This window comes from Crocodylus siamensis, chromosome 4, assembly GCF_052110815.1.
Source record: "Crocodylus siamensis isolate JL-2025a chromosome 4, ASM5211081v1, whole genome shotgun sequence".
Taxonomy (NCBI): Eukaryota; Metazoa; Chordata; order Crocodylia; family Crocodylidae; genus Crocodylus; species Crocodylus siamensis.
In genome coordinates, this window is record NC_143398.1 from 76,601,270 (window position 1) to 76,627,759 (window position 26,490).

Genomic DNA, 26,490 nt, shown 5'->3' on the forward strand with positions numbered 1-26,490 from the left:
ACCATCTCCTGGGCTGTGAAATAGGAGGAGATGGCTGAGGAGTAGCTAACACACAGCAAAATTGCTGAAGGAAGGATAACTTGAGTAGCAATTTTGTTCATTAAAAAGGAGCAAGAGTATCAATACCTGTAATGTTAAGAGTAATTAGTAGGACTCAGGTAGATTATAATGAGTCATGACATCAATGGACTCCCTCAGTGCTGCCTGAATAGAAATGCCACTGCTGCTTCTGGACAGTTGGTTTAGAACTTTAGATGAAGCAGGAATCAGGGGCTGGACAGCACCATTGCACCTCCCTGGATTTGCCCCTACAGAACTCTACCTACCTCTACCATTATCCATCTGCTGGAAGGAAGAGAAAGGAAAGAAGCAACAATCATGTTACAGAATCTCCATGTTTATAGACTGGGCAAAAAATCAACTTTCTCTGTTAAGACATGGACCCCAATTTAGGAAGGCTAAGTTTTTGGGGAAAGCTGCATGTAGTACATGAGTTAATATAGTAATTTCAGGCATATTGTTCTTGTTATTATTATGTGAAGAGTAAGCCAGATGTGGCTATAACAAAATAACTTGGTGCTGTAACTGATTACTAATATTAAAGCCATAGAATAATTTGAATAGAAATGTTTATATTCATTTGGAAATTAATTATCTGGTAATACAGGAGCAACTTCATTCCAAACTCTAAAATGCAATGAGATCTTTTCTTATGTATGGTAAAAAAAGGACAAGAAACATTTAAGAATCATTCAGAATTACAGAAAAGCTATTTTAAGAGCTGAAAGACTATATAAATAGAAATAAAAGTGTCCAGAATCATTTGGAAGACAATTTCAGCACCTATTAAACTCAGACTGAACTAAACGGATCTCTCAGAAAATGGATGGAGTAAAAGAAAAAGATTGTTAACTTAAACATCTTTTAAGATTTTTCTGTTACAAAGGCAAAAGCAATATAATCACAGAGTGAACTGAAGAATTAAAATGCTCCACACTAATACAAGTAGATTGCATATACTAAAGGTAACTGTGGCTGGTACCTGAACCCAGTCAAGCTCTTGAAAGAAGAATGTCTCCTATCTTAGTAAGAATATGGAAAAGAAAATTAAAAATTCCTCTGAATACCTTCTCTCTTATTCTGTTATACCATTATGCCCTTATATACTTACGCAATCTCTTTTTCTCTCTTACACACACTTGTTGTCTTACAGTCATTTTTGTATTCTTAGCTTACCCTATGACTCTTATTACAGCTTCAAGACAACACCACTACAAGCAAATGAACAGCAGTAGTATGACACCAAAGGAAAAGAAAGAGGCTATAAATTATTTTGCCAGCATGATAAAAATAATGGAGACTTCAATGTCACTGATAAATGGAACTTTCAAAAGCACTGCCAAATACTGAGCTTTAACTATTCCTGCAATAATTTGAATTTAAAATGTTAATGTAAGCTGAGAAAGAGTGCCATGTGCCTGAGAGCTTGTTTAAAATCCTTCCAATAAATGATATCATCCCAAAAATCTTTGTCTCTTTTAATTTAAGGTATTCATGGGTTTTCTCATTAAATATCATGATGATAAGGCTATAGCAGAGAAGCTAAATTAATTCTTTGCATTGTCTTTTACTTCCCAAGATGTCGGGGAACATCCCACACTAGATAGATCATTCCTAGCAAACAGATCTGAAGAGTTGGATCACACTGAGGTGACAATAGAAGTTTTAGAGCAAATGAATAAATGAAATACTAATGAGTCTCCAGGGCTGGATGAAATGCACCTGAGAGTTTTAAAGGAGTCCTGAAATTGCACAACTGTTGGCAATAATATGTATCACTTTAAATGGGCTTTCTGAGAGACTGTAAGGTTGACAACATAATATCCATCTTCAAAAGGCAAGAGGTGATCCTGGGAACTACGCAGCACTGTAGTTACTGTACATTGTTAGGAATAATACTGTAATAACAGTACTAACTGAATGCACAGTAACCAACCCTACTGCATGGTAGCACTGGTGCACGCCTTTTTAGTGATGCTAATATAGCAGAAAGCCCCTTTGTACATTTCCTTTCTGGACATTGATATAACAGAAGTCCCTTCTTGCCTGCACCTACCCCGCTCCCCCCCATTTTGTGCATTTCTTTTTCCTTCTAAGTATTGGCAGAGACCTAGCACATGCATTGCATGGGTGTGGCAAGGCTCAGAGAAAGCCAGAAAGCTGAAGTGGCTTTCTGTAGAAGAAACCTACAAACTACATCTACATATCAATTAAACTCAATGTCACTAGAGAAAACAAAAGAACTAAAATATCCACTTCAAAGACTGTAAATATATATCCTGGTGCTAATAACTCACTGTCCCCAGTAACCTTTGATCCTCAGTATCTCATATTGCATTTTTGTATATTTCTCACAGTGCATTTTTATATTTCATCTGTCTTGTCTTGTCCATGGCATTTTGTATTTTATATTTTATACTTTTAAATCCTTAAGGAATGTACTCCCTGTAGAATGAAGTTACGTTCTGGACCACTGTTAAAAACTGCATTGAAACTGCAATTGTAAAATGATAAAATCTGCTATATTGGGCAGTCCCTTGAATGAATGCGGGTATGAATGACAAACCAAGTACCTCTGGCTGTTAATTGACAATAGCCATAATAACTTACCATTACAAAACTCTACTCTACAAGCCATTTTAAGCTAATTAAGCCAAGGAACTGATTCCTGGAACTAAGCACCCACTCTATTGACTATTCCTGTCACCCATGACAATACAGCCATTAAGTCAATAAGTCAAGCGTGGACTCCCAAAACTTCAAGTACCAGCAGACAGAGACCCCTGTGACTAACAGCTCTCGGGTACTACTCAAAACCCACGTGGGACAGCGACCTCTGGATTGGGCAGCCAAGATGATGCTGGGAGATCACACAAGTCTGCTAGAAAGGGATAAAAGGCAGTGAAGCGTTACCCTCAGTGGCGCCCTCTCATCCAGCACCTGACCTAGCGAGACAGAAGGACAAGCAGGCAACCGCCTTCTGGAGAAGACATCGCCTTGAAGGAAGCTGACCATCAACAGCAGGCTCCAGGGCCTCAGATAGGTAGCTATACTGACACCAGTGGTCTCACAATCATTACAGCAGCTACTATACACTATACTACATGGGTTTAAATAAGTGAGTCCGTGTGTCTGTGTGCTAAAGTAACTAGTATCCCTCAGAACTCAAAGTCACCATTTATGATTTTATTAGTAATTTCACATCCTGTCCAATAAATTAGAATTTATGATCCTGAGAGTTGGTCCTTTGTAGCCATCACTAATGCTCAGTAGAGTAATTCTACTGTGCATTAGTACAATAACATGGCTTTTGCCATGATGCACTACTGTGCAGTAGAATTAGTCTACTGTTCATTTAGTGTCTCGTGTAATGCGCCCATTGAGTATCACTTCCATCTCCGGCAAGTTTCATAGTTGGTAGGATCGGAAGGGATTTGAGCCGATCACCAAGTCCGATCCCCTGCCATGGCAGGAAAGAGTACTAGGGTCAAACGACCCCAGCAAGGTGTTCATCCAGCCTCCTCTTAAAGACCCCCAGGGTAGGAGCCAGCACCACTTCGCTTGGAAGTTGGTTCCAGATCCTAGCCACCCTGACAGTGAAGTAGCACCTCCTGATGTCTAATCTGAATCCACCCTCTGCCAGCTTGTGACTGTTATTTCTAGTCACTCCTGGTAGTACTTGGGGGAACAGGGACTCTCCCACTGCCTGCTGGTCCCTTTGGCAAATTTATAGATGGCCACCAGATCCCCTCTCAGCCTTCTCTTGTGGAGGCTGAACAGGTTCAGGTCCCATAGCCTCTCCTCATAGGGCCTGCCCTGCTGCCCCCTGATCATGCGAGTGGCCCTCCTCTGGACCCTTTCCATGTTGTCCACGTCCCTCCTGAAGTGTGGCACCCAGAACTGGATGCAGTACTCCAACTGTGTCCTGACCAGTGCCACATAGAGGGGGAGGATCACCTCCTTGGACCTGCTTAAGAGTTGTAAGTTTGTAGAATAAAGAATAAAATTAGCAGTCACATGGAAAAATATGATAGAAGAGTTAGCAGTTTTTGTAAATGGAAATCCTGCCTCAGGATAGTCACTTTTCAGGATGGAGGGTGGTCAAAAGTGGGGTCTCACAGGGATCTGATCTGGGTCCAGTTTTGTTCAAAATTTTTATGAATGACCTGGAAATGGGAATGCACAGTGAAATCTCCAAGTTTGCAGATGACACTAAATTATTCCAGGTAGTCATATCTCAGACTGACAGAGGAGCAGCAGAAATATCTGAGAGGAGCTTCAGAAAGCTATGTGAGTCGTACAAAATGGCAAATGAACTTCAGTATCAGTAAGTGCAAGGTAAATCATGAGGAAAAATAACTTCAATTATTTGTATGCACTGCTGGGCTCTGAACTAGCTTTTAAGACTCAGAAAAGAGACCTTGGGGTCACTGTAGATATTTCTCAAAAACCATCAGCTCAATGTGCAGCAGCAGCCAAAAAAGCCAATAAAATACATGGCATCATTAGGAAGGGAATTGAAAACAAAATGGGGAAATCATCCTGCTATTATACGAATCCATGGTGAGCCCACATTTCCAACAGTGCATGCAGTTTCAGTCTCTGCATCTCAGAAAAAAAGGTGTAGTAGAATTTAAAAAGGTACAGAGAAGTACAGCCAAAATGATCATGGGTATAGAGCACTTGCCAAATCAGGAAAGTTGAAAAAGATTAGGGTTCTTCGGTGTGTTTAAGAAAGCAGCTGACAGGAGATATGATAGAGGTCTACAAAATCATGAGAGGCATGGACAAAGCAAAGAGGGAACTGTTACTCAACAAGACCCAGAATAGTAGATCTAGGGGACATCCACTGAAATCTCTAGGAGACAGGTTTAAAACTAACAAGAGAAAGTACCTTTCTATACAGTACATTGTTAACTTGTGGAACCCACTACCACAGGAGACAACTTAACTAGAGAAAATTAATGGATGATAGCTCTGTTAATAGTTATTAAACAGAATAGTTGGAGGCGCTTCCTCTGCCATCTGGAAACCAATGATGATGGATGACAGGCTAATGGGCAGGGAATAGATCACTTCAGATATACCCCATTTAATGATCTCCCTCTAATGCATTCACTACTGCCACTGTCAAAAACCAAATACTGGGCTAGATGGATCATTGGTCTGACCCAGTATGGCACTTCTTATGTTCTTATATAATTTAGACTGTTTCTGAACAGTTTCAGTTATTCATGTGATACAGAACAGAATTTACCAACCCTTAAGTAAAAGCCCTTTGCCAATCTCTAAATTGTTTAGTTATCTGTAATACATAAGGCAAGACCCATTGCTTATCTGTGATTTGCCTACAGCAGTGATTCTCAGCCCTAGTGCTGGTAACCTGAGGTACTGCATACACCCAGAAAGACTGAGATAATATACAGATCAGCTATGCAGCCATCCCAGGAAGACAGCTTAATCTACAGTTTATACAATTAGCATAAAAAGAAATGCAACAACTCTGGTAGGTTTGGGCATAGGATTTGAAATGTATATTAACTTATATGAATGCTTAAATATTCACAGAGATATCAAATAAATGAGGATGTTCACCTAAGAGATGGGAAACCTAGGTCCAGTTCCTGTCTTAGTGAATGACTACCAAGTAATACAAGTGGAACAGTGTCAACCGAAGAGACTAAGATAACCCCAAAATTTAGATTAGTAGATAAGAAGGCAGGGCAGGGTGGCACTTTAAAGACCAACTCATTCAGAAAGGTAGATAAAGTAACTGAATCTGTCTCCCCCACATGGTAGCCAACAGCCTTAACTCCTGGGCTATTGAGTAAAAGGGAGACAATGATGTGGACATTTGTCTTCCTCCTCTGGGAATCTACTCCTTCATTTTTATTTATTTTGCTATTCTTACAAGTGCCCAACATTTTGTTGTGGTTCAAATGGAGCATTTCACATGAAACAATGATTTTTTGGGGGTCAAGCTAGAAAGATCTATTATCCCCACAGCTTTAAATAAGTACCTTCATTTTCTCAGATAGTCTATCAGCACCAGTAACGGGCAGGATCTTGAAAAGGCAGTCTTTCTTTTAAAACTATTACCTCCCACTTCTGTTTTCTCTTTTTCTCCTGTGAACTATTATACCAATGGACTGTAGGCTCAGACAAACAGTTTTCAGTATCAATTTCTCTTTTAAACCAGTCTTACCCATTACTTCAAAATATTATTTAGAAATTTTGGAAACAATAAGAAAAAAATTACACAGCTCCTATACTAAATTCATTAGTGGAGGCTCAACTTCAGCAGTTTTTCCTCTATCCCCAGTTTCCATGCACATACACTTCATTCTGGTACCAAACTACCATTATTTGGGAAAAGCAGAGATATTTACATTGAAATGCACTTAACTGGTCTCAGGTCACAAAAGAAAGTAATCTCATCTTAACATAATGTATGTATAAGATCTCTTTTAGTTCTGGCCTCCTCTGATACCTTAGATTATCAAAATCAATATACCACACTGTTGCCTGCTCCAGCTCTAGAAGAGATTATAAATGCCTTTCCATAATTTGTAGTTTTGTTCATTCAGAAGTAAAATTATACCCAAAGAAACACCTACAGAAGTTTTTATAAAACTGTTTTTTATACATTTTCAAAGTCACATGTAATGATTTTACTGAGAAAAACTATTTTATTTACGTCTTCCCATCAGTGCTGGGAGGCCAATCAATACAGGCGTACAGGTGGCCCAGCATTGTTCTTTTTTGCCTCATATATGTTATCAGACTAAGTTGCCCTCTAAGTTCTGAACTGAAAATATTTCTACTGTAAATTTACAATGATATGAGAAACAGAAATGCTTGGACTGGGCAGATAACATAGTTGCAGGGAAGAAATCTATTGCAGTGCTGAATTTAAATACCATGAGAATGAAGGGTAAGTTGTGATAGGCTCAGTTTAAGGCAGGATAGCTGAGTCTCTAAATTTTTGCCTTACATCTAAAGGTCTTAGAGAATAAACATTGCAACAAATGGACTAGACCTAGGTTTTGTTCTTTTGGTTTTTTTTTTTTATTCTGGTAATTTGCTTGCCCTATGGTCAAATACTTTTCTTCTTGGAGGTGCCAAAGGTACAACGAACATGACTGGAGCATTCCATGGAAACTCATTTGTGGGGAGGGAGTGGGAAGAGAGAGGAAAGAGGAATACGGTCTAAGTGGGAGATATTGCTCTGATTGTGTGTATGATTGGGAACAGCTATGAGAAAGTGCACTCAGCCTGAAACATGGCAGGAATTTGAAGTTACACAAAAGGTAAGAGGCAAGGATTTCTTAGGGTGATACCTTTTATTGGACCAACTATGTAGTTGAGATAGTCAGACAAGTTTTTGATGCAAGCCATTCTTCATCAGGTCTCTCACAGAGCGTCTTGCATTTGGAAGCGTGCCCAGCCTTATCGCAACTACATCGGTGCTCCAATAAAAGACATCACCCTAAGAAATCCTTGCCTCTTGCATTATTTCTGGTCCATCATGATGACAATGTCAGTCTTTCACTACCCTAAAGGGTAAGATCAGACTTACAAAGGGGTGCATTTCAGGTCTTCTGCTGCTTTCAATGATCTGTAATTCTTGAATTCTTTGACTGTAAAGTTTCTTCATTTAAGACATTCTTTGAGTTAGAAACAGCAATTACGGGATTCCTCAGGCTAATGACTACCTGCCTAACATACCCCTTCTAGTCCTACATTCCTATATTTACAAAGCCGGTTCCTTTGCTTTCCTGCCACATTTTCTCCAAAGAAATTAAACAAATTCAGAGAGGCCATGTGGCGGCAAGGCACCACCACAGGCTTCCGAAGGGGAGAGGGTAATCCCCACGGGCCCCAAACCCTGGAAACAGACCCCTGGCAGGAGTGACTTACCCCCTGCCAGGCAGCCAGAGCAGGAGCCGGGACCATGGCTGCAGCTGCGTGAGCCGGCATTATGCTGACTGTTTAATCAGCTGTTTCCCATGTGGGGAACAGCTGGACCAATCATACCGGCCGCCACGGGAAAGTTTAAAAGCTCCGCCAGAACCAGGGCGGGGACTGAGCTGGAGAGAGACAGCGGTGGTGGGTAGCATGCTAGACATGCTGAGGCTCCAGCGTGGAAGAGGAGTGGCACAGCCTGCGCGGCTCCCACAGGCCATGCAGGGGAAACTGCTGAGCCCCCTGCAGGAGGCAGAGCAGGAAAAGCCCTTCAGCTCCCCACTGAAAGCAAGCTAAGGGAAGGCAGAGGAGGAGGCATTTGAGTCCCATGGAGGAGGCTGGGGTCAAGGAGACAGCTCCACAGCCCTCTCCTCAGGGGAGTATTTCTTCTGAGAAAAAAAAAAACCCAAAAAAGAAAAGGGAAAATCAAAGAGCCCAGAGAAGGTAGGCCGTGCTTTGAGGCCAGAGGGAGGAGAGCCATCTGCATTCACAGCGACATGGGATCCCACCCAAAGCAAGCTGTGGGCAACCCCGCAGGGCCGAAATCCTCATTCTGTGAACAGCCATCCATTTGGCGAGTGCACGGGGTGTAGGGGAGGTGGAGCCGTGTGGAACATAGCACCAAATAATTGTGAGTGCTGCCGTTTGTTGGAAGGCCCTCCCAGGAAGATCTCAGCTGAACTCCCCTCTCTTGACAGTTTCACATCAGAGTCATGGCAGGTGAGCTGAGGGGCAGGGCTATGCACCTGACAGGCCGTGCAACACGTAAGGCCCCAGAGATCACAGGCCAGAACCTGATGCTCTGGAAAAGCATGTGTAAGTGGAGAGACAGAAGGAAGGCAGGAGGGATTGGGAGTCTCAAGTACTGATACTGGAGTCTAGGTTGCTGGATGATGGTGCCTTACATCCCAAACAAATATGCCAAATAAGAATGTTGAGCATTCCCTGTTTTTAGGCTCTCTCATTCTTGCTTGCACCACTCAGCTTGGCAGTGTGGGGGAGGCAGGGTTGCATTTAAAGCCTGGGGGCCAGACACAAGGGTGAGAACAGATTCTTTGGCCCTGTTTCCCAGCCCCATAGGTTTTGAGATGCCTGCCTGCAGCACCCAGCTGAACAGTGGAGGTAGCATGGGGAAGACAGCAGGAACCAGGAACTGGTCTTGGGGACAGCCTTTCTGAGTCCAATTCCCAGTCTCCATTTTTCTGAAGCCCCAGCCCCACCACTCAGCTGGGTGGCAGGGGCAAAAAGTGGCTGTAACATGTCACTTGGGGAGGCCACTTCCTCTGATCTCGCATGTTAAGAGCCAGCACACACAGCTCCTGGGAGAGGCACAGAGGAACAGCACTGCAGGGCAACCCCTAACCCTACCCAGTTTGGGGAAGAGGCAAGAGGCAGAGGTTGCTGGTCTCCTCTTCTGTACCAGACTGGGAAAAACGAGTACACATAAGCATTCATCTTGAAAGGGAAATTCACTCAAAAGGGAGATATTTAGCTTGATCTTCTCCTAGAAGGGGCCTATTTCCCCTAGCAGAAATTCAATGAATACTTCTACACTTGTTATTTCTACCTGGAAAGCATTGATTCTCTGGTCAGAAATGAAATGCCCATAAATAACCAGTAAATGACATGTCAGGACCATGTATGATGCCAGCAATGCCTTGAAGGTCACCAGTATTTTAAGCTTACTCTCCTTACCATTGTTTTTACTTCTCATCTCTACTTCCATACAGCAGCATAAAACCCTTCCCCTCCAACACTTCTGAATGGCATTTCGTCCTGCTTTCCATGAGAACCTGGATGTGTAGCTCATTTTCTTTTCAAAAACATTTTGAACCATTTACCTTTTTTCTTATGTACTTGGGGTTACTGTTCCTTAAAATGATGACAAACAAATTAAATAAAATAAAATAACCATTTTATTTATTTTCATTCCCCACATTTCTGTTAAAAACTAGATCCAAACATGTACAATATGGCTGTAGGTTGTCTGCATGTCCCCTTGAGCAGTCCAGCTTATGACAAAACTAATAAGTTATAGAAAGCCTTTTGGATACTCAGTCTCCATATCGATTTAGGTCATGAACATTATGTTGGAGCCCTTACTGACAGCAAAACTCCTTTTTGAACATCATTTTCACTTTTGCTTGCCCAAAAGGATAGGGGGTGCCATATATAAAGCAATATATATTGAGTCAATTCTGAGCCCAACCAGAACCACAGTCTGATTCCTAATTGTGCAAAATTCTGGTAGAATCTGGAGGCCTTTAGAAAAGCTGTTTGTTCACCTCAGGAACCTCTCACTTGTATGACCCCAGATTTTGAACTCTGGTGCCCTATACTCCAAGGTATGCAGAATATCATGGCAATCCAAAGCAGGACATGGATTTCAGAATACCTTGAAGAGCTGACCATTAAAGAAAAAGGGATTTTCAATATTAATTGCAGCAGAGGTGTTTCTCTATTACAAGGATGCTATGTGCATAACATGTAGAGTGCCATTTATAAATTGTAACCTGATTCTCTAACCTAACCATGTAGTAGAGTCATTTTGACTTAAAACCTTGATATTTATTTATTTTTTTTAGAGGATGATAAAAAGAGATTACAATACAAACTGATGCGTGCTAGTGGTCAGATTTTGCCCTTAGGTAAGCCACAGGCAGAACATGTCTCTCAGGTTTTACAGAGCTGCAATTTAAGGATAAAATCCTGGCCAAGTGAAGTTAGTGACAAAACTCCCATTAACTTAATAGTCCATGATATCAATCTAACTACATTTAACACATTATGGATGGAATTACAGCAGTTTATGCGATTTACAGAAAATCATCCTCTCTCCTCCATATACCTGTATATAGAAATTTTTTGTAGTAAACTTTATTTACATGATACATCAACATTTTCACAAGCTTAATATACTTATTACTAGGCAGGGACATTATGTAGGTTTCGGTTTTGAATGAAAATGAATTTTAGATGTACACAAACTTATTCCTTCTACTCTGTATGAAATTACTACTAAAACTGTGCTACAAAAACAGATAAGGTCAGACTTTATACTTACTCTTGTGTTGTTTCTTTCAGCTTTCAGTTCTGAAATCTCCTCTTCTTTTTCAAGCAACTGCTCCCTACACACATTTAACTCTTTTGTCAGTGCAGCAAATTCCTACAAAATGGAAACAAATATAAAGTTTACTGAAATTGTATTACCAAAAACGATACGTATTGTAGAATTTAAGGATTCAATGATCAAATCAGTCCACAAGGACAGCAATATAAGTTACACTAGCAGGATGATAATCCATATGTGATGCATTATTTGTAAATAGAGAATTACAGGCCTATAATCATTTTTGGAGTTTAGACAGCTTAAATCAGCAGAGGCTATGACCCAGTGTCTAAAAAAATATTTCTGAAGACATCAAATTATCTTGCTTAAAGAATAACAGACACATTCATATCATCATCATAAATAATAATTTGTTTTTGTAGCTCTTTTCATTCTCTGAGGGAAGTCAACATACAGACCAGATTCAGCCAGTGAAACTGGGCCATCTGGTCCACAGCTGAGGTTCTGGACCACCAGTAGTACTGCAGGAAGACACTTGGCAACACGGCTTGTTCCCATGGTGGCATGCAAGTGCCCTGGTGAGAATCAACGTGATGGATCCCCAGCATCACAATAAAAGGAGCCCAGGACCCTGGCTTGCTTCTAGGGCAGCAGACAAGAATCCAGGTGAGAATCCCAGCAGCACTGTGGAAAGAAGCCTGATGCTTTGCTTTGCTCGTGCAGCAGCAGCCAAGTGCTCGGGGTGTCTGGCCTGTTCCTGCTGGGTCCCAAACTGGAAGGAGGGAGGGGTCTGTGGGTCTGGTCCCACATCATTCATGAGACCTGCAGACAAATCCTGCAGGGCCAGATGAATGTCAGATGAGTCTAACAGCCCTGAATTACCTCAAATGGTTCTGACAACATTAGCAATTTAAAACCCTGAATCAGGAAATGATCTATATTTGAGACAGGATAGAACCACACACTTGCTTACCCTATGTAAGCATATACTAATTGCTTACATCTCACCATATATATCTTGCCTTGAATAAGGTTGCTTGTATATAAAATATATGTATTTCACCCTATATACTTAATAATAATAAGGCATACTACATAGTATGCAGCAGTACTTCTGTATGTCTAGTAGAATAATACTTTACCAAAAAGAGACTGCAAGTCTCCTCCATGTAATATGAGGTGTTGAAATTATTTGGTCTTAATCAGGAGTTTAAAATTAAGGATGTGCTTAATGTTATCATAAAGGTGGATGAACTTAAATATATGCAAAAGTGTTCTCCAGAATCAGCATCGGCTTTACATTACCTGTTAGCAGACAGAAAAGGTATCTTGCAGTCATTGGGGACAGACAGTTCTCTAAGAAACATTAGCTCAGTGCTCAGGAGCCATCAAAAAGGCAGACAAAATGTTAGAGATTATTAAGAATGGAATTGTAAACAACGCTGAAAGTATCATTATGCCCCTTTATAAATCCTCGGTGCATTCACACCGTGAACAGAACATTATGCCCAGTTCTGATCCTCACACCTCAGACAAGATATAGGAGAACTAGAGAAAGTATAGAGAAAGGCAACAAGGATGATTAGTGGTATGGAGGAGTTTCCATAGGAAGAAAGACTAAAGAGGCTAAGCCTCTTTTCAGTTTAGAAAAGAGACACTTGACTGGGGATATGGCAGGGATTTACAAAATACTAAATGGCAGAGAGATAGTAAATAGGGATTTATTATTTACTCTTTCACACAATACAATAACTAGGGGTTACAAAATGAAACTCTCTCTTTCATATGGTGTTATATATCAACTTCCAAATCTGTGAGCCACGATCTGAGCATTTGCAAAGATTGCAGCTTTTAATTAAGCACCGTGCTGTTTGGTGGACACCACATTCATACAGGGGGCTGTCCAAGATGGACTTTTGACAAATTGAAACTAGTAGGTAGTAAGTTTAAAATTAACAATAGGAAGTTATTTTTGCATAGTGTGTAATTCAAGTGTGGAACTCACTGCGGTAAGATGTTACAGAAGCAGCAGTTTGGCCAGATTCAAAAGGGATTGGACAAATTTTTGGTGGCAAGGTCTATTAAGCATGAGAGTTAGGGTTACAGCCTCTGAATCAGAACTTCCCTAGACCTTAAATGCTGGAGGCTGCAAGTGACAGAAGAACAGTGGAAAAAACCCTGGTCATACCCAGTTCATTTTTCCTTTAAGGATCCACTGTCTGTCACTGTGCAACACAGGATACTAGGCAAGATGGAACTATGGTCTGATCCAGTAAATGGAAGTTATGTCCATAAAGACAGGTGAACCATTAAAGGCAGGCATGCCACAGGATAAGCCTCATACACTCCCTGACTGCTACTCCAGTGTTATTCCCTTGCTCTGCATCCCTTTGCTCCCTGATCTGTTGTTTGGCTTTCTGTTCCTTCCCTGTGTATACCCTGCATCCTCCCCCAGCTTCCACATGCTACACACAGAGGCTGCCTGTTCCACTTGGTAGGTCTTAATAGATCTAAACAGTGAAATTTTTGTCACAGGTATTTTTCACAGAAATACTTGCCTAATGGTGAACTACCTGGTTAGAGTACTAATAGATATTTAAAATTCCAACAATTTAAAAGTTAAACCAACCATATCTTTTTGCATATACTAGCTCTTATTACAACCTTGTCTGAATATAAAAAGATGAGGGCTGTTCTTGACCAATAAACACAGTCAGTTTCAAATACAAAGCGTCTCTACAGAAAACATCCTACTAGTAGGTTTCTCTCTGTAGAACACAGGGATGCAACTCATGTGCTTTTGCTTACAGAAACCATATGAATATGGCATGGCTGAAAAGCAGAATCCAAACTATTAAGGAATTATGGATCAAAATCTACATCCATGCTAGGGACAGACATTCAAAAAGCCTGAGCCTAAATTGATTCAATCTTTACAGGTGAATCTAACCTGCCTAGGTTGAACTGCTTTGCAGACATTCCCTCTGGACTGAGAAACTGCAGGCATGTGCCTGTAGTGGCTCAGGCTAGAAACCCGGGTTCACTAGAGCAACCATCCCTTCCCTTCCACAGTGCTGAGCTGAGGGACCGGATGCTCTGATTAGGGAGGGGTCCCCCACCCTTGCTGATCCTGACCAGCCCAACAGGAAGTTGATAACACAGCATTTAGCACTCCATCAAGAAAACAAAAGCCTCTCTCATTAGTTGAAGCTCTTCTTAAACAACTTTTTCCATGGAAGAAATGCAGGACATTACCAGCTGACGTGATAATTAGCTCCAAAAAGCCCTAAGTGGACACTGTCCTGTCTGCCTTACACAGATACCTTTCAGCATTAGATAGCATACCACATGCTGTCTACCTTCTGTGCTATGTTGGTTGAGGGAGGGGAGTCCCTGCCTGAGCAAGGAGTGGGGAGGGGTGGGGAGCACGGGGAAGCCAGGCATATAATGGCATGCCTGCCATCTCTGCCGAAGCCCCATCCAGGGTTGCAAAGCATCTGGGATGCTGGGGGACTCTGGTTTAAGTTAACCAGGAAGGGGTCTGGGACAGACGTTGCATGAATTGGTTTGATCCAAATCAGTTAAGTCTGATACTAAATTCCAGCAGGTTTATCTCAAAATGGTTTCAGCCAATTTCACACTGGTTTATGTGCACTGCATGTCTGTTCTGTTACAGGTTTAAAACAGTTTCTGATCACTCAAACTGGTTTACTTGTAATGTCTGTCCCTAGTCCCAGTGACATACTGTCACATCTCTTACTACTTTGTGTAATAGTAAAACTTTAATGTTTCTGTTTGACACAAGGTTTGAATGAAATATTAACATATGTCAGAAGTATATTAATTATTCTAATGATGTCAGAACACTTAATATTAGGTACTTTGGGGTGAACTACTGAAGCCAAGGCTGATGGAAAAGCAGGATATTAACTATATCACATGTCATATTCTGGTATATTACATATAACCTTACATATGCATTTTTTGGGAACATTTGCAAATTACAGTATTCTAACAGTGGATCCTCTGGCTGTTAAAATTCCCTTTGAAGTCTCTTGAACATATGTTTAATCTGCTCTTCTAAGAATCTGCAGAAGCTATGAGTGAAATACTTACTGCGTCAATTGGAATTTTACCATTGATTTTAATGGGACCAGGATTTTACCGTATGCATGTACCGTATACTACGCAGAGTACTTTTGTATATCTCAGAGTGCTACTTTACTGAAAAGAATTCCATTCATGTATACTAGGCCAATGCCACTGAAATGTAATCCTCTAACAAAAAATGTCTCTTTGGGAATAACACCACTACTCCAAATGAATGCATTCTTTATTAAAATAAAATAAAAATACTTTTTAAATGGAAATTTTAACAGTCAGAATTTATTGAAAGGTCTTAGAACTGGCTGAAGTCAATTTAATTACTCAGAAAAGAAAGCAACAGTTGGTAGAAAAAACTCATATCCATCTCTTCTACCTTATATACACCCAGGATTCAGCTGAAACCAATTCAAATTATTTAAGGCAAAACTTGGTGGTAAATAGGCTCCCAGGGCATTTGCTTTGATGCGTCCCCCTTGAGTTGTTGACAGTAGCTTTAACCAAACTACAGTGACTTCAAGTCTTAACATAGCAAATGCCAAATGTCAAACCAAAGCAGGAAGGAAGCTGGAAGTATTTCATGTTTTAATCAAAACTTCTAAAGCAGTTTAGGTAACACTTCCTTGTTTCCAGAAAGCGGGGGAAAAGGCAATACTTAGATTTCAAAAGTCTGTAAGCCATTGTTAACATTCATTTTCAGGCTTTCAACTCTCAGTGTGTATGTTATTGGGTTTAAGGAAAGAAAATGTCCCAACATTCTCAACATATTTCAGTTGAGAATAATAGCTTTAGATTGCATTAATTATTTAAACAATGTGCTGTGCAATATTTCTTTGCTATTTTTTCCAGCTTTTGTCCAGGTGCTTAAATGCCATAAGAATTAGCTAAGGCACTTTTGAAAGAGAGATGTAAGTCCAAGAGGACCTCACTTGTTCTTGGACATTTTATTGTTCCTGAGCAAACTTACATTTTGGTTTGTACAGTTTACTATAAGATTTATGAGTTACCTGACAATAATAACCTTGCTAGACTTTTAGTGGACATCTGCATAGTTAAAAGGTGTCATCTAAAATGCATGCCAAGGGACAATAATATATTTAAGATTATCCAAATTTGATTTGAATGTGATCCTCAAGACAAATATCCACTCTTTCTATATGCTTATGCACTACTTCTCTATGTCTTTCTGGAAGATAAAATGTATAGCCCTACATGCTTTTATGTATTCTATGTATTCACAACTGCAAATGAGATGCTTTTTACCTATAATGCCTTCAGAAATTCATCTGAGACACACAGATTTTTGGGGGATAATATCTTTTATTGGACCAACTGTATAGCTGGCATAAATTTAAATAAGCTTCAGCAACTCAGTGAATATATTTCATAGGTAATACTTTAATATGGTGTTTTCCATCTTTTTGTTTCTCTCTAGTGCCTAGTCTTTTGTAAACAAATAAGCCAAGTGATTGCTATCCAAAATGCAGTACACACTAATGAGCTGGGAGCTGTATTATGATAGAGCAGACTGGTTTATTAACAACTCTTTTTCTTTGGAACTTAAGTGCTTTGGGCTGTTGACATATGCTTGGAGACTTGGAAGGATGACAGCTGATGTCAAGAATAACAATCGTCACCTAGTTACTTATTATGATGGTTTGTAATTGTTAGCTGTACTAAGGCAAAGAAGAGCAAAGAATGCCTTTCTGCATCTAAATTTAAACTGTAGGTGCATCTTCATGTGCACTTTACTGCAGTTGACTAATTAGCTTCACAGTAAAGCATCACAGTTTACATGTATGCCAGTATTAGGGCACAGTAAATTAATTAACTCTACTGTAGGATAGTACTGTCATGTGCAGTTGTATCCTACAGTAGAGTAATTTACTCCACTGAAACACGTGTAGACAGTGACAAGGGTTGGCTGGGGCATGAGAGTGCTAAGGTACAGGGTCTGCCTACCGCCTAGCCCCACACTTTAGTACCCTTGTGCCCCAGCCAGTACCTCTGCCATGCGCTGTCACCACCCAGAGCCCCAGGCTGCTCCACTCTGGTTCAAAGTGCTGTGGTCCCAGGCACACAGATAGATGCTGCTCCTGGGAACATTTGACTCCAGCACAAACTAAATGAGAGTTTATCACATCACATTAATTGCATGCGTAGATGCACCATGTATAGAGCATAAATTAGATGTGTACTGATCACTGTGCCACGACAAGGTTGTTCACATGCCCTGCTGTTCTTTAGTATGCTGCCAGTTCAGTTTCACATAAAGCAATGGAGTTTCCACTACTTATTACAGAAGCCATTCTTCAGTCTTACTGAGCTTAATATTGAGACAGTCTAATATTAGGGTAAATTTTTACCTTATAGACTAAGCAAATCAGTGGTGCATAACCATTCATAAGCAGCATCTTACTTTATCAGATGCTGAGAATGGTGTAAGTTGCTGCTTATGAAAGCTTATGGATCTCATGATTTAATCAGAATCGTGTTAGTCTGAGTCAGGCAGAAGGCAGGTTAGATTTGCACCTTATAAGGTGCAAATCTAACCTGCCTTCTGCCTGACTCAGACTAACATGGCTAGCTACCTTTTCTAGTACAAGGGAAATTTAACTTGACCACTCTCAGTTATAAACCTACTGATTATATCCTTACCTCACACTTAACTATTTCATGACTCCTAATATTTTAGACAATACTCAAAGCAATCATTATTTCCTATATTATATGTACGTGGTTCTTTAAGAGTGTGCCATTCGAATCAGTTCTCTCAAGCCTCTTAACTATTCTGTTGATGTTCTTCTCTGAATTTCCTCTACGCCATTAACATATTTATGGTACTGTCATTTACAAAAGGTACATTTACATAGTGGGAGCTAAAGTACATTCAGTGGCCAAACTTCCTTTTTATTTGAAATACCAGATAGCCCTCAGCCATCAAGCACTTTGTCTGGATTGGAATTTAGAAAAAGATTTTATTCACAGACTGCATATTTTAGGATTTTTTTCTATAAAATGTCTTAGTAAAAATGAGACTTACAACCTAATTATTTTTGTCATGCCTGACTTTTGAGTGATAAATTAATAAATAAGCTAAGACTTTTGAGTGATAAATTAATAAATAGGCTAAGACTTTACAACAAGTTTTTTTCTTTATGAATTCAAACTTCAGGAAAACATAAGTACATATAATTTATAGATGCTGAAGTCCTTTTTAATTAATTAAAGTTGAGATATCGCTGAGTTACAGCAGTGTGAAATACTCCAAAGGGTATATTTCTCCCACAAGTTAAAAGAAAGCAATGCATGTTTTTGTTTTATCAGGTTATGTAATAGTATGTGATGCTAATGACCTCTGCTCTCGCATTTGCCTCCTAGATTTACAGGAACCAAGGGAATACTGTCATTTAGAATTATTGTTTGTAGCAGAAATCTTGCATGGTCAGTCATACTTTGGGAGCCCAGAAGGTAGTATCTGCTGCATAACTAATACAATTTGACAGGCACAACTGCACTCTTAAAGTTTATACAGAAGTTGTTGGGCTATGCGGCCAATTAAAGAACTAAACAACATTAAAGCTATATGGCAATAACTCATGCAGCTGCTTGCACTATTTTTGTACTATACTATACTAGGAATAGACTGATAAAACATTTTTTTAAAAGACTGAATAAACATATTAGAGAAGGTTGTATTAGTCTGTTGTGGCTGTTGTATCCTTTTTTCTTAACAGCTTACTTGAGATTTAAAATACAATGTGACTGATGTAGTCAAATTACAATGACAGGTTAATTTATCTATGCATTTTTATAAAGAGATGGGAGAGATTTAAGATGTTCTAATGAGAACCTTAGAAATTTTACAAAAACCGCAAAATGCAAAGTGAACTTAGTTACCAAGCACCATGTTGACTCCTATGTCCAGCATCTAGCCACAAGACGAGTTCCATAATCCATTCAGTACAAAAAAAAAAAAAGTCAAAACTGAGGCTGAAAGCAAGTTAAAGCAAAAAAGCTAGTAGCCTCTGCCAAGATCTAGTTGCAGAAAAGATAGGCAATTTGTGAGTTGGGACAAAAAAGCTGACACATGCAGTTGGGCAACAGTCTTCATGCAGGATAACACCAAAACTTTGCTTTAGGAGCAGTTGCTTTGTTTGCTTACTGTTAGCATTACAGGGAATATACCTAAAATATCTGTACCTAATGTTTTCTAGATCCTAGTGATGAGGCACCTAAAATACTTACCTGCAACCTTGTGTCATACCCAGGACGCCATTAAACCCTAAAAGTTAGCACAACACTCTTAATAGCCCTCTGAAGTGCCACTGGTAACTGAAAGTTTGACATGAATCAATTCCAAATGAAATTACTGTAAGTTTTCTACACAAACCAACAACTATTTTATACTACAGGTTAAAAGAGCCTCCTTAAGATGGCAGACTCCTATATTTGAGTTTCTTAGGGATGATCTTTAGCATTTGTTCCTCTTGGACTTCCCTCTTCTATTAGGACCATGATTCATTCTGTATTCAACGTGCCTTGGTTATTGTGTTTTTCTGCAAGCTTTTGGGCTCACATGCCCTTCCTCAGGCTCAGGGAACATTAAAGATGGTAAAAAGTCCCCATACGTAGGAAATAAACTTTGTTTTTCCACAGAGGAAGCTGCAGATGGATGTCTGTTCCTCTGGGTCCATGAGACTGTTTTTGTTAGTTGCTCTTTGTTGTGCAAGTAAGGCAGGATTCCTTCCCTAGTGGTGTAAGATGGGAAATGGGGGTGGGGGTGTAGAAATCTTTTACAAAGACACCGTCATGGACCCAGAGGAATAGATTCCCACAAAATGAAGTTTATTTCCTTCCGATGAGGACTTTTTACCATCTTTAATTTTACCTGAGCCTGTGGAAGCACATGTGAGGCCAGAAGCTTGAAGAAAAAGATAATTTTTTTTGTGATTTCTTGGTTGGACAAATAAAAGGAACCATCTCTAAGTTTTGGATTTCTCTTGGTTATTGTCTGCATTCTTACACCCCTCTCCAAATAAATATATTGTCTCCACTACTGCTTAGGGGCCTTTGCAGAATACTGGGAGCAGACCACCTAGAAAGGGAGACATGACAAAGAAGGGGCATTTTTTGTAATATTCTGGGGTGGCAGTTTTTTCTTCTCTGTGTAATTCCCTTCATCCCCACTTATTCCCTCTACAAAGTCTCTGTAAGCTACTGTGCTTGTTTTCAGACTCCTGCCTCCAGCATTCTCTCTAAATCAGTCCTCCTTACTATCAGCTTCTGCCTTGTTGCTGTGTGTTTTTCCAGTATCAACTAATCTCTCAACAATGGGCATGCATGCATATCTGCTTGAGAATTAAGGACTGCAAAGAGGTGAAGAACTAAGGCAACTTTTAGGGAAACAGTTACATGTTAAGGTGCAGCTATTCTTTTAATGTAATTCATGTGAAATATTTGTGGGTTTTTTCCTGATACATTCATGCTCGAATACGTCGCTTCTTGTTACATTACATTTTTGTCATTGTATTTCATACTATTTTGAACTACGATGTTAAAATGCTAATATGTCATTGAAAATAAACAGAGTTGCCTCAAAGAGGGAACTTCAAGGGGTATTAGAAGTTTCAGGCCTTGGGGGAAAGGATCAGTAAAGAAATCCTACTACGTAGTGTATTTTTAATAAACCTTATGAAAGTTTTGTTGACTACAAGAAGGGATGAGTTTTTTAGTTAAATGTATTGCCAATTACTACTTTCTAAATATATTTAACTTCAAAGAAATGTTCACACTTTTCACTGAAAAGTGCAAAAGCTACTAAGATATTTTTATACTTGAAGGGAAAATAAAATTAAAATTAAGTACTGAAAACAGATTCTACCATAGAGGTTAATCCATCTATGGAAAGATTCTACAGGCTTTGGATCAGACCCAGAGAAGGAGTTGGTCAAAGCTGACACACACTAATTTAAAACAAACAAAATATCCTAAACAGTTGTAATTACAAAATTTGTAAAAACAAAATTGACAACATAGATTTAAAAGGCCCTAAAATCTTAGAGCCAAATTCTGTGGTCAGATATTTGATTGAAGTCAGTGGGTGTTCCTATCTGAGGGCAAAATCAGGCCTTAAATAATATAAAACAATAAGATCTATTGATCACCAAAACTCACAAGTCATTTATTTTGGCAATGCCAAAACCAGACAGATTACTTGAAAGATTTGTTTTATGTATCCAAATAATTAAACCACAAGAATGTTTTCTAACATATTAAAATGTCTTTTATTCCTCTGTTCTTCTAGTGTTGCTTCTATTAAGATACCTACAGAAAATGAGCCAAGATACATGTGCTAGTACTTTTTCAGTAACCACATTATCTTAACTATGTTATTTTTCCTTCTGTTTGGAACAAGGCTCACATCTTTCCATACCATAAGGGAGAAGAAGAGTATGACAGGAAAGACAAGCTATTTTACAAGTTGTTCAAGAGGTAATGATGGGTAATTTTTTTAGAGAGACATTACTCAAAAACAGCAGGAAGACACAGGAGCTGGGTTCTGGCTATCTTTTCTAGTAGAAGGCAGGGTAGATTTGCATCTTAAAGACAAACTCTCTCTCTCTCTCCACATACACACACACACACCCCTCTTATGGTATATATAGAGACAGTTTGTCTGTAAGATGCAAATATTATCTTATATATCTAAATATATATGATATATATATTTTATATATATATTTAGTTTGTCTATAAGGTGCAATTTCTCCTGCCTTCTGCTTGGCTTCAGAGTAGCATGGCTGACTACAGCTAATTTTATACATGTATAATTTAGTTAATCCCTCATTACCTCCTGAACAACTTGTAAAATAGCTTGTTTTTCCTGTCATCTATATAAGTGCATGCGTGTGTGCATGTATGTGTGTGTGTGTGTATATCTGTGTGTGTGCATGCGTGTATCCATGTGTATAAAAATAAGGTTTTGTGAGCTGTAGCTCATACAGTATCATAATATTTTCTCAAGTAAGAAAGCTATGTTACAGATGTGATGAATACCCCATAAAGAGACCAGTAATACAGGATTCCAGTAATATTGCCAGAATCACCCTTTTCCCAATTTTCTCTTAATGTAACAGCTGTGGTTCAGACATTTAATACAGCTAACAACATCTTTCTTTCCCAATGGTAGTGAGCACATATATAGCTGTCGATGTTTTTGAATATAGAAAAAACCTCCCTCTTAAGCACTATACACCTACTCTTCCTACTGATAATGAAACTTTTGTCTTTATATACTTACAAGTGCCCAGATAAATTTCATTGCTAAGGTTAGTGATTCCAGACTTCAAAGAAAGACAGTTTCTTGAATTCAAATGTAGTATTTAGCTACAATAAAGCCATGATATTTCACCCTAATATACCATCAATGGATTCTATGAACAGCAGAACTGTCCAGCTTGAATTTACAATCTACTCTCCCCCTCCCCATCATTTTGTGTTTTAAGGGATTTTTTTTGTTCTCTTTGGTTTAGCCCTTTGTTCTTTTTTTCATAGTGCTCTAGATGTTAGCTAATTTAGTGCTCTAGCTATTTTTATGCAACTGGAATGAACTGGGAAAACCTCTGACATGGCAAACCTGGTAATCCTTTGCATCCAGGCTTTAGTTTTGGATATACTTCCAAAAATTTAACAGTGTGATTTTTTTTTTCCAATAATTTTCGGAGTGATTTTAAAAATCAAATTAAGGATCTAAATGGCTTTACATTTTCTCTTCATTCTTCCTAGACTGATAATTGGCAGGTTAAACTAAAAATATCTAATGATCATAATCACACCTAATTTGAACAACCAGAATTTAAATATAGATTCTGAACAGAAATTAGTAATAAAAACAACCAAAAATCTAGGAAAATATATTGGGATTTTTTTCCCCCCACCATGTGACATCCAGCCCTCTTGCCCTTCTTAGAGTGCATTATATTAAATACATTGACAGAATCACCTGCCACAGTAAAATGCTTAATGCAAAACAGGTCAGCCGTAGAATTTGCTGACATGTAGGCATTCTGCTTGCAGTACAAGTTAATGTTTCACAGCTCTGACAAGGTAAAGCAGGAGGCATATTCAACAAAAGGTTGCATGTTAATTAAAGATACTGATGACCAGGATCTAGTTTGGAAGAAATTTAGTATAAACAAAGGCTGCTGGCAGATGTTAAGGCGGTCCCACAAATGGAGTCTGAAGAAAGTTATGCCCCATTCCCCAAAGCATGCGACCTGCCATGCGAGATATGCATGACAGGTTGCACAATTCTGGGAACTGGGCATAAAATTCCTCAACTCCCAAATGCATGACTGGCAGGGGGCAGCAAGGGGAACCCTGCACCATGCAGCTAGGGAGCAGGAAGCTGCCCGCTTCCCAGCTGCACTCACAGCTCACGTGGAGTAGAAGCTGAGGAGTTGGGATCTCTTTACTCGCCAGCTGCTGCTTCCATAAGAGCCCAAGAACCTAAAAAATGGGCCTGCAGTTGGGGCTCCCTGATACATGCTTGTTTTTTAAAAGTCCAGGAAACAATGAGGAGTCTTTCTCTGATGTCTGACTCAGAACAGGGGCTGCAGGACAAGGCCTTTGATCACTGATTGTCAGTACTGGGATTGGGGCAGCCCCCAGTCAGATTCCAAACCAGGGGCTGCACAGGTCCTGATACGGACAGTTAGCTGATGGTCAGCATCAGGATGATTGGGCACGAGACATATTCCATTTATGAAGACATGCAAAACAGTAACAAAGATATTTCATATTTGTATGGAATATCTTTGTAGTTGGTTTGCCAATTTATGGCACCATAAATTCACTTTTGGTATGTTGCTATTTATGGTAAGATTAAATTTTAATTGTACCATACATGTAACATTTCCCAGGGACCAAAAATAAAAATGTCAACCAGTCCAGTGTTAATTTTTAATGTCTGGCCACCCCACTATGGTATAAAGGGAATATGATAGAAATAGAATACATATATAGAAAAGAAGAACATTCGAACTGAGACAGTGAAAATGAGTAAATGAGTTTACAATATTGTGCAAAAATACTTGGGTATCTTTACAGTCTGGTCTTTCGGATATCACGGAAACTAGAGATCACTCCAAATACCTTCTATGTACAACCAAAATAACTGACGCTTGCTCAGTAATTAAAACAAAACCCTTTAAACTTTTAATATCAGTCAGATTTTATGTGATTTTAGTTATATTTGGGAAACAAAACACTATTTCTCAAAGAGTTCACTCATCACTCATGTGATATTTAATAAAGTGGATCAAACAGTTCGAAGGCCAAATTTAGACCTACTGGTATCAGATGAACTCTTGGACTTGTTCCCTATAGTTACATTCATGACAAGCAGAACTTAACACATCTCCAAATGTCTACTGAAATAAAATGTTATGATATAAATAACTTTTTATTTAGAGACGAGGAAAATGAATGAAATGCTCACAGGCAAAATGGGCAACAAGTCCATAGAGGGAGAGAAAATTTTAAAGATGTTTAATGCTTTTTAACTTGATCAGCACAAACTATGTCGGGAGATCTTCCTGAATATTTCAATTTCAATTTTCTTACATAAGAAACTACTTCTACAACTTCCCAAAAACGACCCATCATCCATTAGATTTCATTCATTTACTATTCAATTTTAAATTGTTGTCTCTGCCTTAACTTTTCTTTCAATGGGAATCTTACTTAAAAATCTAGGTGCATTTTTCATTTTGGTACTCCACTAATAATGATCCACAATTTCCTACTTTCTTAATTGTGACAGCAGTAGCATTTAGAGACCTCTATTTTTCTAGATGTAATGTAGCGTATACCCAACCCACTTACCACACATAAACTAAAGAATCAGTATTTGAATCTAGGGTGCGGACAGAAGTGACAATATTCGCTGGCCACAGAAAGCAGTCTAGAGCCATGACCAAACACAAATGCATAGCTTCAGACAGCTTAAAAATAGTCAGTCAGGTGAAAATCTGACCCTTCGTTGCATGAGGTATCAGATAAAGACATTTCAAAATGTCTTTAGTGTCTTCTGCAACTTGTATCTGTGGAGCTCCCAGCCTGTTGCTGTTTTCAAAATAGAAGGGGGGAAAGGGACTGGGGGGGTGGGGTTCAGTCCCCCTAAACATTGGGGTGGGTGTATTGGAGTCCTCCTGAGGTGGGGGGGGTTCCAATTCACCCACCCCACCCTTCAACACCAGCTGGGGAGCCCCAACAACAAGCTCCTTCCTGTGTCTTTCTCTCATCCCATTCTGAAATGAGAGCATCAGTAGAGAGATGTGGCCATTGCTATGGGAACCTGGCTGTACGCTCACAACCCACAGCCAGATTCCCCTTTCCCCTGGAACTAGCAATGAACTTCTGTTTGGTCTGAGGTATCGGGGTAATGCTGCAACTCAGAACACTTTGCAGAACACATTCTGAATTACGGCTGATAGCTGCACTTCTGTCTGCACCTCTAGATTAGGGTTAATGCTAATGCTCAGGATTTGGCTTCAGGATCAAATTACAGCTAAGAATTAGACAAGTTGTTACGATGATGAAATACTAGATTAGGGTTAATGCTAATGCTCAGGATTGGGCTTCCCGGGCAAATTACAACTAATAATCAGACAAGGTGTTATGATGATGAAATCCTGAAATCTTGTGCAATGATTTGGACTCAAAATGTGGCAGGAATCACAAGACTTTGCCTGCACAGGTGAATTTCTGGCTACATCAGAATTGAAAAATATGCTTCTCAATATTATATCTGATCAAGAAAAGTAAAGCCAAGAGGATGAGGTATTGTCCTGGGATCCGAACGTTCCTGTAATATAACCTACAACCATAACTATAACCTATAACCATAAATTACACAAGAGTTGTAATTTGATTCCAAGAGTTACCATTCCAAGGAGATGATTCAGTCTTCCAGTTTGCTTAGCAGAGTTTTATTTGTCAAGGAACTTTGCCATTGGTACTGAATTATATAAACATTTTTATGTGGACTTGAGTCAACTCTAATTTGATGTGAGAGTTACACTGACTTTGATATGAACCATGATCTCAGAAAGGAGGTGCTTTTTCAGTTGAATTGCTCAGATCTTATATCTATACAGCCATTACACATGCTTCAGACTATCAAGGAATTGCCTCTGTGGGTTGGTTACTTAGTACCCTGCAGGATACCCAGGATATTGAAAGTGTGATTCAAAGTGACACTGAGAGAGTTCATGAATCCACAAAGG

General features: G+C 39.4%; 1 protein-coding gene across 2 annotated transcripts in view; it reads right to left on the reverse strand.

Annotated features, from left to right (window-relative positions):
• Positions 1-26,490, reverse strand: part of PPFIA2 (PPFI scaffold protein A2) — a 600,314-nt gene that overhangs the window by 247,139 nt on the left and 326,685 nt on the right. For both annotated transcript variants that reach the window (XM_090042615.1, XM_090042614.1), the window contains exon 4: positions 11,090-11,191. In XM_090042615.1, coding sequence (XP_089898741.1) covers positions 11,090-11,191 — 102 coding nt within the window. The remainder of the gene's footprint in view (positions 1-11,089; positions 11,192-26,490) is intronic.